Source organism: Aethalodelphis obliquidens, unplaced genomic scaffold (assembly GCF_003676395.1).
Source record: "Aethalodelphis obliquidens isolate GAN/ISIS:26980383/991018 unplaced genomic scaffold, ASM367639v1 scaffold83, whole genome shotgun sequence".
NCBI lineage: Eukaryota > Metazoa > Chordata > Mammalia > Artiodactyla > Delphinidae > Aethalodelphis > Aethalodelphis obliquidens.
The window spans coordinates 7,331,898-7,345,719 of record NW_020838027.1 but is presented as its reverse complement, the minus strand read 5'-3'; the positions used below and the strand labels follow the sequence as shown (position 1 = coordinate 7,345,719).

At 37.5% G+C, this 13,822-nt stretch overlaps 1 protein-coding gene and 1 long non-coding RNA gene across 3 annotated transcripts in view; one reads left to right on the top strand and one right to left on the bottom strand.

The window, feature by feature from the left end:
* Positions 1-13,822, bottom strand: part of LOC113612976 (uncharacterized) — a 171,433-nt gene that overhangs the window by 79,094 nt on the left and 78,517 nt on the right. The gene's annotated exons all lie outside the window — the stretch shown is intronic.
* Positions 11,004-13,822, top strand: part of A2M (alpha-2-macroglobulin) — a 40,680-nt gene continuing 37,861 nt past the window's right edge. The window contains exons 1-2 of the mRNA XM_027093320.1: positions 11,004-11,409; positions 13,623-13,806. Coding sequence (XP_026949121.1) covers positions 11,318-11,409; positions 13,623-13,806 — 276 coding nt within the window. The 5' untranslated portion in view covers positions 11,004-11,317. The remainder of the gene's footprint in view (positions 11,410-13,622; positions 13,807-13,822) is intronic.

Below are 13,822 nucleotides of genomic sequence, written 5' to 3'. Positions count from 1 at the left end.
CCTGTCCATCCAGGGACTCTGGAGGAGCAACATCTGTCTGTGCCCCATGGTAACAGGTCTAGTGACCCTGGAGTCAACTGAAGATCCAAAGCATCCCTGAGACCTGCCTCCAGCCCACTTGACCATGACCTCAGTGATAGTCCCATCAGTCCAGGAACCAGGTAGGAGAAGGTCTTCACCTGCTAAAACTAGTCTGTAAAGACTGGAAGAGGTGACTGCTCATTCAAATGCAGAGACACAAATTCAAGTCTTCAAGGATCACAACGAATCAGACAAACATGACACTACTAAAGGAAACAAATAAAGGTCCAGTAACCAATCCTTAAAAAATGGAAATTCATGGGGCTTCCCTGGTGGCGCAGTGGTTGAGAGTCCGCCTGCCGATGCAGGGGACACGGGTTCGTGCCCCGGTCCGGGAAGATCCCACATGCCGCGGAGCGGCTGGGCCTGTGAGCCATGGCCGCTGAGCCTGCGCATCCGGAGCCTGTGCTCTGCAACGGGAGAGGCCACAACAGTGAGAGGCCCGCGTACCGCAAAAAAAAAAAAAAAAAAAAAAAAAAAAAAAACCCGCAGAGGTGGCTACATATCAGACAAAATAGATTTTAAGCTAAAAACTGTCTTAAGAGACAAAGAAGGTCATTATAAAATGATGAATGTCAATTCACAGTAAGATATAATGATTAAAATATATGTGCACCCAACATCAGAGAACCTAAGCACATAAAGCAAACATTGAGAAAACTAAACAGAGAAACAGACAGCAATACAATAATAACAGGATAATTCAATACTCCACCCCCTACAATGGACAGATCATCCAGATAGAAAATCAGCAGGGAAACAGCAGAATTGAGCAACGCCATAGACTAATTGGGCCTAAAAGACACACGCAGAAGATAAATGCATATGTATAACTGAATCTCTTTGCTGTACACCTGAAACTAACACAACATGTTAATCAACTATACTCCAATATAAAATAAAAATTTAAATAAATATATAAAACTGCCATGGGCGCTCGGGGCAAAAAAAAAAATACCGTGCAACTCATTCCTCTCAGGTGCACATGGCACATTCTCAAAGACAGAGGATAGATCTCATACTAGGTTGCAAAACAACTCAACAAATTTAAGAAGTACCTTTTCCAATCACAATGGAATGAAACAAAAAATCAATAATAGAAAGAAAGTGGGAAAATTCACAAATACATGGAAATAAAACAACACACTTTTTAAAATAAATTTTAATTTATTTATTTTTTGGCTGCGTTGGGTCTGTGTTGCTGCATACGGGCTTTCTCTGGTTGCAGCGAGCAGGGGCTACTCTTTGTTATGGTAAGCAGGCTTCTCACTGCAGTGGCTTCTCTTGTTGCAGAGCATGGGCTCTAGGCTTGCAGGCTTCTCACTGCAGTGGCTTCTCTTGTTGCAGAGCATGAGCTCTAGGCTTGCGGGCTTCAGTAGTTGCAGCACGCAGGCTCAGCAGTTGTGGCTCATGGGCTCTAGAGCACAAGCTCAGTAGTTGTGGCGCACGGGCTTAGTTGCTCCGCAGCATGTGGCATCTTCCCGGACCAGGGCTCGAACCTGTGTCCCCTGCATTAGCAGGTGGATTCTTAACCACTGTGCCACCAGGGAAGTCCCAACTACACACTTTTTAACAACTATTGGGTCAAAAAAGAAATCCAAGGGAAATTAAAAACTATCTCAAGACAAACAAAAATGAAATGCAACATACCAAAACTTAAGGGATACCACAATAGCCATACTAAGAGAGAAATTTATGGGAATAAATGCCTATGATATAAAAGAAGAAAGTCATCAAATAAACAATCTAGCTTTACACTTCAAGGAACCAGAAAATGAAGAATAAACTAAACCCATAATTAGCAGAAGAATATCATAAAAATTAGAGAAGGAATAACTGAAATAGAGAAAAGAAAAACAATTTTAAAAATCAATGAAACTAAGAGTTGCGTTTTTGAAAAGATATAATTGACAAACCCTTAACTAGACTAAGAAAAAAAGAGAGTATTCACACAATCAGAAATGAAAGAGAAGATATTACAATTATTCTCACAAATAAAAAAGATTATAAGATATTATTATGAGCAATTATAAACCAAAAAATTGGACAATCTAGAAGAAACAGAGAAATTTCTAGACATACAACCTACCAAGACTGAATCATGAAACACTGCACAAATCTTTTTTTGTGTTTCAGTTGCATTTTTACCTTTCTTGAAATAATAAAGCATAATATGCCAAAAATGTTGCTTTTTTTCCATCTTCAATATTAAAATGGCTACACAAAAATTCACCAATTTTGATGTTTTTGTTTAAATGCACGCTGATATGACAGCTGTCACAATACAATCTAACAAAATTGTTTCGAATGAAGTTAAAGATAACTAAGCACTACTAGAGCCATCTTACAGAAAAAAAAGAAATGAACTCTTTGGCCAACCCAATAGAAGACAGCTGCCCTAAAGCTTCCTAGGTTTTTAATATCCTTACATTAGATCAGCAAGGCCAGAACAGTCATCTTTTGGTCCAAATTCAAATTTCAAGATGGAGAATCCACATAGCCCTGTTTGGGTCAGGCATCCACCCCTGCTCTGATACATTGTGGTCAGATAGACATGATCAAGGTACAGTCATGACTTTTAGGCACCCACTTCTATGGAAAGTCCGCCTTCTCTGTAAATTGCCGTCTACAACAAAAGGAGTTCACATCAACATTATGTAGCGCTTTAAGTTTACCAAGAACTTGCACATTCTTTAACTCATTCAATTCATGTAACTGAGCAGGACCCTATGAGGCCTTCCCAGAATAGACCCCCACCCATGTCTTCTACCTGCCTTTTGTCTGTAGAAAAACTTTAGTCAAAGAATAAATCTAGGGGCTTCCCTGGTGGCGCAGTGGTTGAGAGTCCACCTGCTGATGCAGGGGACACGGGTTCGTGCCCCGGTCTGGGAAGATCCCACTTGCCGCGGAGCGGCTGGGCCCATGAGACATGGCCGCTGAGCCTGCGCATCTGGAGCCTATGCTCCACAATGGGAGAGGCCACAACAGTGAGAGGCCCACGTACCGCAAAAAAAATAAATAAATAAAAATAAATAAATCTAATCAGAGAAATAAGAAAATGCAGAAAGGAAAACAGTCAAGCAAGACAAAATAATAATACTTTAGCCATTAAACAAAATCAAGAACTTTCAGTTCTTCCTCAAGGACTATAGATAATATTCTGAGCCATGTCCTTTGAGCTGTTTTGCAGATACTGAAACCCCCACCAGGTGAAAGAAGTTAACTGTGTGCTGCCCACAAAGCACGTAGACTCCAGACTGATTGGAAGCAGAAGGTTGATGATGTTGACTCCCAATTACATCACCACCAGCCAATCAGAAGAATGCCCACCAGCTGATCACACCCTGCTCCTTGAACACTATAAGACTCCTGCCACTCTTATGGAACATAGTACTGGAAGTCCTAGCCAGAGCAATTAGGCAAGAAAAAGAAATAAAGGCATCCAAATTGGAAAGGAAGAATAAAACTATCACTATTTAAGGATGACATGATTTTATATACAGAAAATCCTGAAGATTCCACCAAAAAAAGCTATTAGAAATAATAAATACAGTAAAGTTGCAGAGTACAAAATCAACATACAAAAATCTGTTGCATATCTACATGATAACAATGAGCTAGCAGAAATGAGCCAGAAAACTAAGAAAACAATCCCATTTACAACTGCAACAAAAAGAATAAAATACCTAGTAATAAATTAAATCAAGGAGGTGAAAGACCTGTAAACTAAAAATTATATGACTTTGATAAAAGAAATTAAAGAAGACACAAAGAAATGCAAAGATATTCCATGTTCGTGGATTGGAAGAATTAATATTGTTAAAATGTCCATATTATCTAAAGCAACCTGCAGATCCAGTGCAATCCTTATCAAAATCACAAGAACATTTTTCACAGAAATAGAACAAAAAAAATTCTAAAATTTATATGGAACCACAAAAGACCCAGACTAGCTAGAGCAATCCCAAGAAAAAAGAACAAAGCTAGAGGTATCACACTCCCTGATTTCATACACTTTGCTTCATAAATAACAATTTTACCTCATATTATATTTGATTATTTCAAATGAAGTAATAGGAGATTGTGTGTTTATAACTTGCTATGAAAACACATGAATTTAAAAAGCAATACCATTTAAAACTTAACAGCTTTAATAGTATCTTACAAAATATATTCCATAATTTTTCTTACAAAATTTTATATCACTAGAAATTGTGTGTTATTTTAAGAACCTGCGATTCAATAACATTTGAGCATAACAAAAATCAAATAAATTAGAGCATCTAAAGCTCTTAGAACATTACTCAGCACAGTCATATAAATAGTAAGCACTATGTAATTACGAGCTATCATTACTGTTGTTGTCCATATCATCATTATCATCTAAGTAATTAAATAAAACTTGACAAATAATTTTATCTTTTCCTATTAAAATCTGATTCTATTGTTCGCTCCCAGACTAAATATAACTCTCTAAAACAAAAGTTCTGACACTGAAAAGTTCCAGAGTGAACATGAGAGTCACAGAGAACAAAGTGGGTTCATAAAGTAGAGTCATGAAACAACCCTATGCGTGTGTGCACGCACACACACACTCACACACACATTTTCCATTCACCAAAGGAAAACTCACCCTGAAACATATTCCCTACCTAGTCTCATATTCAAAAATAAACTGTATAGAATTAGAGATAAAAATATGAAGCACAAATATTTAAATTAGGAAAAACATGTAGCATAGTTTTACAATTTGGGGGTACAAAAGGACTTCCTAATCAGAAAATAAAACCCCAAGACAAAGTTAAAATACAAGCAACAGAGTTCCTACAAGTAACACTGATATAATACATCACTAGTAATCATAAACTTGAAAAAGAAAAATATATGTCACGCACCCCTCCCTATCAGATTGGGAAATTTTTTAAAGGCATGGGAAAAATGCAGTTGTAGACATTGCTGGTAGAAGATAATTGGCAGAGTTATTTTATTTTATTTTATTTGTTTATTGGAGTATAGTTGCTTTACAATGTTGTGGTAGTTTCTGCTGTACTGCAAAGTGAATCAGCTCTATGTATACATATATCCCCTCTTTTTTGGATTTCCTTCTCATTTAAGTCACCACAGAGCATTAAGTAGAGTTCCCTGTGCTATACAGCAGGTTTTCATTAGTTACCTATTTTATATATATTAGTGTAGACATGTCAATCTCAAGCTCCCAATTCATCCCACTCCCCCTTTCCCCCCTTGGTGCCCATATGTTTGTTCTCTATGTCTGTGTCTCTATTTCTGGCAGATTCATTTCAGAAAGGGGATGTAACAGTACTATAAAAGTTTTAAATGTGTATACTCTTTGACATAGCAAATTTACAGCACAGGTTCATCATACGAAAATACTTCTACATGCCCCAAAGTATGTATATGTAAGGACAGACATTGAATTCTATTGTTTGTAATAAATTGTTTTAATTCGGGCACTAATTCCTCTGCATTACAATGTAGCGTCTAGTAAAAAAGATTAGATTTGTGAATATCAGTACTCTTTAGAAATTTAAAGGAACAAGTGGAGTTTAATTTAAAAGATAACGTGCTAGGGACTTCCCTGGCGGTCTAGTGGTTAAGATCACGCTTCCATTGTAGGGGGCACAGGTTCAATCCCTGGTCAGGGGAACTAAGGGAACTAAGATCCTGCATGCTGCACAGCATGGCCAAAATAGATAAATAAAGCTTGAGAGTCATCAGATCAATCTTAAAAAATAATAAATTTAAATAAATTTAAAAAAACAAAACAAGATAAAGAACAATTTAAAAGATAACACACTAAAATTTTGATAATTTTGAGAAACTATGGCAAGTACATTGTTTAGAAACGATCTGAGGATTTGTTATGCTTTTTATCTTTGTACATTCAAATATTTTTTCTCATTAAAAATTAGAAAGGAGCATTGAGATAGCATAAATGAGAAACACTCTGATCTTTGAGAACATCTCTGTAGACACACGTTGCCCTAACTCCAAGTTTGCCCTAGACATTTACGGAAAGGTAAAGCAAGTATACTGTCTGATAGAGTGAATGTGGTATTCCAGTAACTGAGCTTTCTGATTTTTGAAAGTGGTTAATATGTAACCAGCTGAAATGTCCTTCATTATCACTTATTAGGAACTACGGGTAGCGTATGTGTAACCAGTGGTGCCATTAGAGAAACTACATTCAGTCCCCAGCAAGCACTACAGCAATACAGGGGGAACATTTTTTTCTGTTTATTTTTGTTAAGGCCCAATACCTCCTAATCTTTTTTCTCAATTCCCAAATGATTCTCCTTGTTCTATTTTAATGGCTTTTTCCTGCATTTTGCTCCCTTACTTTCTTTACCATAAACTGCCTTCCTTCTTTCCCTTACCTTCTTTTTTCTCTTAACCCTTTACCTCAGCTTTCTAACAGTAATTATTTGCTAAATGCCTCGAAACTGTGCAGAACTTGTCCAAGTTGTGTGCCGTCATTTCTGTCAAGGACTTGGTATTCAGGTAGCCTAACTTTCTTTATTTGGATGCTGCCCTACATCAAAGCCCACAGCAGACAGGTGAACTAGACCTCTTTCTCAGTCATTAAGATTCAAAATATAAATATTAATTCTGACAGGTACAGTAAGGTTCACAGTTTTAAAAACGGTTCCATATAGCATCTTGTATAAAAGTACCCCTTGGAGCTGACAGGACAGATATTATTAACCCCATATTTATCTGTGAGGAAGCTGAGGCTCAGAGCAGTTAAATGAGTTACCCAGGACCTTATAATGAGTCAGAACTAGGGCTCAGGTACCCTGACAACTGATCCAGTCATTTTTCCCCCCTCAAGCTCATTTTGTCTTCCCAAGAAGAGAAAGCTCTGTCTTCGTGAAGGGAGCATTTTAGATAAAACGTTCCTCTTTATCTGCGATTATACTGAAGTGGTGTCGCTTCTCCTGAGGATAATTCCGCCATCCACTTACTTAATACGTCCACCTCATGCAACCTCAAAGTTCTCTCTCTTGGGACTATCACTTCTCACTCACAGTGTTCAACCTCTCCCTTTTATTTGATCGTCAGCATTTACAGAAGCAGCATTTCATTTAAACTTGTTCAAGTCTCTCTCCTCTTAAAGAAACCTCCCTCTCAGCCCGACATCTCTGCTGAGTACTGCCCTATCGTTCTCTTTCCCTTCACATAAACTCAGAAACCTCCCTCTCACTCCCCCTTGAGCTGCAGTCAGGCTCTGCTCCACACAGACCCTTAAAGCTGGGTCCCCATATTCTTCTTGTCCCTCAATTCAGCAAAAAAAAAAAAAAGATCATTCGATCTATTATTTGATTTCACAGTGAGTGGCATTTGACACAAATAGCCAGGGATTCAGCAATAATCTTTACAGATGCCCTTTGTAATTTCTGATAAGGCCCCCTAATGAATGCTATTAATTATTTCTTTAAGTAATTAACCTTGCAAATAAGTGTTTAGTTATTTCTAGTTTCTTAAAATCCATTTAATTTCTGTTATGTTTTGAATCAATGTATTATAAAATGATGCAAACTTTTGAAATGATTTTTTTTAATTTTGTATGCTATTAACATTGATGTGTTGGCATAAAGCTCCAATCACTCTGACTAGTAAAAACCTTCTCTTGACCATTTTCTTAAAATGTCCCTTCTTTGGGACTCAGAGATCCCACACTCTCCTGTGTTTCTCTCTCTCTGTCTAGCCATTCGGGTTACATTTGGGTGCCCTTGCCTAACTCTGTCCTGGACTATTTTCTATTTTCATCCCATATTATCTATTTCCATGGCATCAGCTCTCCCTATAAGCTGATAAATCTCTAATCTGTACAAATAGGCCAGATCTCAGTAAACTGGTGGTGTTCAGATTGCTTTAACTTTAACCTACAATAAGAATTTTGTATATTTTCACGAGACAGTTTGCAATGTAACACTGAAATCACATTTTCACAATGTAACCTTTACATTGTGACTCAGGACACTCATAGTTAAAGATAGAGATGATAGAGATAGTAATAAAGAAAGAGAAATTATATTAGTTAGGATACAAGTTTTACTGCTCGAACAAAGATATCTCAAAATGCAAAGGCTTTTAAATAAGAGAAAGTGTTTTTCTCTTACATGAAAGTCCAAGCTAAAATGGCCTTTGGATGATTCAGGGATTCAGTCTATGCCTCCTTTTTTCTTTTTTTTTTTTTTAACATCATTGTTGGAGTATAGTTGATTTACAATGGTGTGTTAGGTGCTGCTGTATAACAAAGTGAATCAGCTCTACGTATACATACATCCCCATATCTCCTTCCTCTTCAGTCTGTCCTGCTTGTTGTTCTGCCTCCCTTGACACATGGCTTCCATCTTATTACCTACAATGGAAGATGGGACAACCGCCCACATGTCCACATTCCAGCCAGTGGTAGGAAGCAAAGGGAGGCACAGAACCTAGCCCTTCCTTTTTAAATCATGAACTGAAAGTTGCATACATCACTTGCACTCACATGTCAATCACCAGAATTTAGCTGTATACCATGCCCAGCCTTAAAGGAGAAGGCTAGGAAATGAAAGTTTTCAGTGAGGCAGTTTGTGCCCAGAGAAAACTCAGGTGTTCTAGTATTAAAGACAGAATTGGAGAAGGGGTAATAGGACACAACCAAAGTTTCTGCTGCACAACATTGAAACGAATATTTCCAAAATCAATAGTTTCACTTATTCTGTTTGGTACACTGTGTTTTCTATTTTATTGTGTTCTATTACTTTTCTTTTTTTTTTTTTTTTTTGCGGTACGTGGGCCTCTCACTGCCGTGGCCTCTCCCGTTGCGGAGCACAGGCTCCGGACACGCAGGCTCAGCGGCCATGGCTCACGGGCCCAGCTGCTCTGCGGCACGTGGGATCTTCCCGGACCGGGGCACAAACCCGCGTCCCCTGCATCGGCAGGTGGACTCTCAACCACTGCGCCACCAGGGAAGCCCTCTATTACATTTTTAAAACTCTTGGTCATGACTCACTGATCATGACATTACAACTCACTATAGATGGTGACCCATAATTTGAAAAACATTGCTTTAAACCTGCTATGTCTAATCTGATAACCAGTAGCCACATGGGCTATTGAGCTTTTGAAATGTGACTAGTCTAAATTAATATGTGTTGTAAGTGTAGAATTCACACCAGATTTCAAAGACTTAGTATGAAAAAAGAATTTAAAGTATCTCATTAACAATTTTTATATTGATTAAATGTTGAAATGATAATGTTTTGGCAATATTGAGGTAAGTAAATTATATCATTAAAATTAATTTAATCTGTTTCTTTTTGTTTTTCAATGTGGCTACTGGAAAATGTAAAATTACATAGGAGGCTCACCTTATATTTTTATTAGATCACACTGCCTTAAGCTCTAGATGCAAATGTTAAACTCCCTACGAATATTATTACTGGACTATCCCACAAGCGCTTTCTAAAACTAGACTCTTTCTCTTCCCAACCCTCAGCCCTCTGTTCTCCTTCCCACCCTGTTTCCTGTGTTTCACTCAACCAGTTAAAGGCAATGCAAGTCACTCACTCAGTGACCAACCAGGAAAACTGAAAAGCACATTCTCCTTTACCCATCACATTCATGTATTCACTGTGTACTATAATTTTACCTCTTAAATATGATATAAATCTGTCAACCTCTATCCAATCTCATTATGAACACCCTAGCTCAAAATATCATCATTTCTCACCCATATAATTGTGCAACTCCTACCCTGCCTCCTGGATTGCCTCCTTCCAATCAGTCTTCCAAATTTCAGTAAATGTGATCTTTCCAAGAAACAAATCTGGGGAAGTCACTTCACTGATTACTCCCCAAATACCCTAGTAGTACCAACAGGTTCCTTTTTAATTTGAAGCAAGCTTGCTTCACCACTTTTCTAAGTATACAGGCATTTTCTTCATACCAAACACTTTTCATTTTACCAAACATTTCATGATGGTTTTTACCTCCTGTGCCTTTGTTTATGTCATTCCTTATGTGCTGAGAATGCACTTTTTATCTCCTACTTCCCTCTGGCTAACCACCATCCACACTCTAGAACTTGATTTACATTTTGCTTTACCTTAGATTTCCTTTCCAAGGCCCAGGTTTGCATTGTGTGTCCCTGTTCAGTGCTCCCAGAGCATCCTGAACTTCTCCAATAATGATGTCTGGCTACTGTATTTTTATTGCTTATTTGTCTGCTTTTACACCTGCAAGAATGTGCAATCTGTTTCTTCATATTTGATCATCCATCTCCATGATTTTGTATGATTCCTAGACCAACTAGGCTCAATAAACACAAAACAATCAAACAGTTGGATGAATGAATGGATGAATGGATGGGTGGATGGATGGACAGATGGATGGATGAATAAAACAGTTAACATGATTAAAGATTGAAGGGGAGTTGCACATTTAGAAGGCAGTAACAAAATGTGTTTGTATAGTAGATGATAAAGGCAATTGGTATCTTTGTTAGGCACAGTAAGTCAAAGCTTGTTTCTGAGGTCCTGCTACTTCTCCTTTCATCTTTTCACTTCCTTAATACAGGAAAATATTCCTATCATCATTCTTCCACAACCTAGCTCTTTATCTGCAATCCAGTAAAAACCCCAAGCTCAAAAAGCTATTCTTTTAACCCAATGTCTTTTGCATAGAGGACTGCTGAATTCTGAAACTGCTTCAACATTTGAGGTAGACATATCTGATGGAGGACTTGCAGGCAGACTGACTTGTAGTGAAATACCTATTTTGAGCCTGTCTTGTGTTGCTTAAATTATAGCTTCCCCTGCCAGCTATTCATGCAAGAGATGTGAGGAAAGCCATACAAGGCACTATGGGGAAGTGGAAAGGAGGGAGTAAGAGAGAGAAGGGGTTGAAAAGCCGATTAGCTGCTTTACGGTAAAACCCAGGGAAAGTGAGCACTAATGGGAATGTGGATTTTATCCCTCCAGGAATCCTATTTAGCCCACCAGGAATTAACCTTGACTGTAATTAAGTCCCTGAGAGCAATGACCCTTTCAGAGAATGTTCAAAGACCTCTACTTTGTTTAGACACCTTGTGTGGGTGGAACTTCCTGTTTACACAGAGAACAGCATAAAGCCTAGTTGCTCTGAGGAATGTTTGGGACCAGACCAATTGCAGGGAGAAAGGCACAATACAGTCTGGTCTCCTCTGGTCCCTTCTCCCTGCAGCATGGGGGAGAAGAAGAACAAACTCCTCCATCCAAGTCTTACTCTCCTTCTTCTGGTCTTCCTGCCTACAGATGCCTCAGTCTCTGGAATACCGTGAGTTTCACATAGAGCATAAACTTGAAGAGTCCTTTCCTTTATTTCAAATCCTCCTTATCATTCATTCGTCTTCCCTATGGAACTGTCACCTTCTTATCTTTAAGGTGTCTTCCAATTATGAGATTTTACAAATCTGGTTTATTCAGTCTTCACTTATTCTTAACCATTTTTCTCCAACTCTCTGGATCTCTGAATCTCTGAATCTCTAAATTCTCTGGAGATATACAAAGACTTTCTAAAGGGCATTGGAAAGTGATTCTTTTAAAGGAATCAATTTTCAGATCCTCACATTCATATTGATCTGCTTGAGACCATGCTATTTATCCTTTCTTACTCCCCCTGTCTTAATTTCCTATCTTTCACTTTAAAAGAGAAAGACAAACCTCCCTCAATCAGATGTTACTGTAGAACACTGTTCTGGAGTATAAAAATCCCTAGGGTGCCAAATAAAGGAGCAATTTGAAATACCGATGTTGATGTTGAGAAAGCAAAGGACTCTAATGACAGGAGAAAAAATCCTTTTGCAGATCTTGTGGCGACGAATTCTTTGTTTCAACAAAATTGAAGGAAGATCTAAGGGAAATACCAGCTGATAAACAATTAGAAGCAATTCTTGATAATAGGGCACTGGGTGATCTTTGGCATGTAATGCAGAAGGAGTTACAAGAACTGGTAAAAATGATATAATTGTTTCATCTGTCATTTATTTACTTTTAAGTGAACAATTTTTCATGGTACTTATATCTACACAAACGAAAAACAGCAACAGAGTTAATGTTAGACCTTATTTAATTCTTGCAATAAGGAATATCCATCCATGGATATATAAGAACTCATTATTTTCATTAAAGATGTACTTCAAAAGTATTTTGATTTTATATATAATAAATATGAATCATAATTTGTAATATACTTATTTTGTTTTGATCAGTTGTATACTAGTAAGACTTTTGAAAACAATTCAATCCAGAAGAAAATGTTTCACATTTACAGCTTTAAGGTCACATTAAATTTAAAAGAAGAGTTGAAGTTAAATTTATATACCCACATATAATATTTCATATATATGTGTATATATATATGCATGTGTGTATATACATATATGTATATACACACATATATATATATAAACAAAGAAGGAAGAGTGATCCATAAAATATTTTGAAGCATAGAAATGTTAGGACAAACTTCTGTGTGGTAAATGCCATGAAAGTTCACAGAGGAAAAGGGGGAAAGATGCTAAATTTCTGATCATTACAAAAAGAACATTTTGATGTATTTTTTAAATAGATCATACTGGATATCTTATCACTATGATATTTAAGATTCGATGGGAGATGTACAAAAAAGTAATGTAAGTTTTAATTTAAAATTTCATCAAAAATAATATATTTTACTATTGTTTAAACTTGTGATAAAAAATAGATGTTTACTTGAATACATGTAAGGAGGGCGTAGTGTCTAAAAATAGGAATTCTGTGAGCAAAAATGTTAGAAAACTCAAGTGTCAATAAATTATATATGAGAGCATTGAGAAAGTTTCTGTTCTGTTCATGAGGACCCCAAATCCAATCTCTAGAAGATCACTCTTGAGTAGACCATTTTTGTCTACCCTGAGTTGAAAGGCAAATATTTAATATGCAAACATCCAGGGTTAGGTAACACACTAAGATTTCATTAGTTGCTTAACACGCTGAGACTTTAAGGACTCTCTTTAAGCCTCAGAGTGGAAAGCAAGAACTTGCCATTCCATTTTTACAGGCTTGTTTTATATATATATATAAATAAATAAAAGTTCTGTAAGTGGATTGGTTTCTGTAGTGTTCCACATGAGAACTTGCTTGCTTTTTACAGCAACCCTAATGTAAAATAGATTTACAGCATAAATATATATAATTAGCATATTTTTATTTGAATTCAGATGCTCACAGATTGATATTTGGGTTCCTTAAAGTGAGGTACACCTGCAAATGTTAACCTCTTAAAGCCTCACTTCAAGTAAAATGTTCACTGACATGGCACTGACGATGGAAAGGGGAGTAACTCCCACGCATGCCCTCCAACGGCAGAGATCAATTTCATGCTTATCAACATGTCTTCTCTTGGCATAGAACTAACGATAGTAACAAGAATTATGGCGGAAGATAGTGCTGCTGGTAATAATGCCTCGCCTCCTACACTCTCCTCTAACTGGATTCCCCCATCCCCAGGCACTACATGGTGCTGGTCCCCTCCCTGCTCCACACTGGGACCCCTGAGAAGGGCTGCCTCCTTCTGAAGCACCTGAATGAGACGGTGACCGTAAGCGCCTCCTTGGAGTCCCTCAGAGAGAACAGAAGCCTCTTTACTGATGTGGTGGCAAAGAAAGACTTATTCCACTGTGTCTCCTTCACTGTGAGTATGGCTGTTT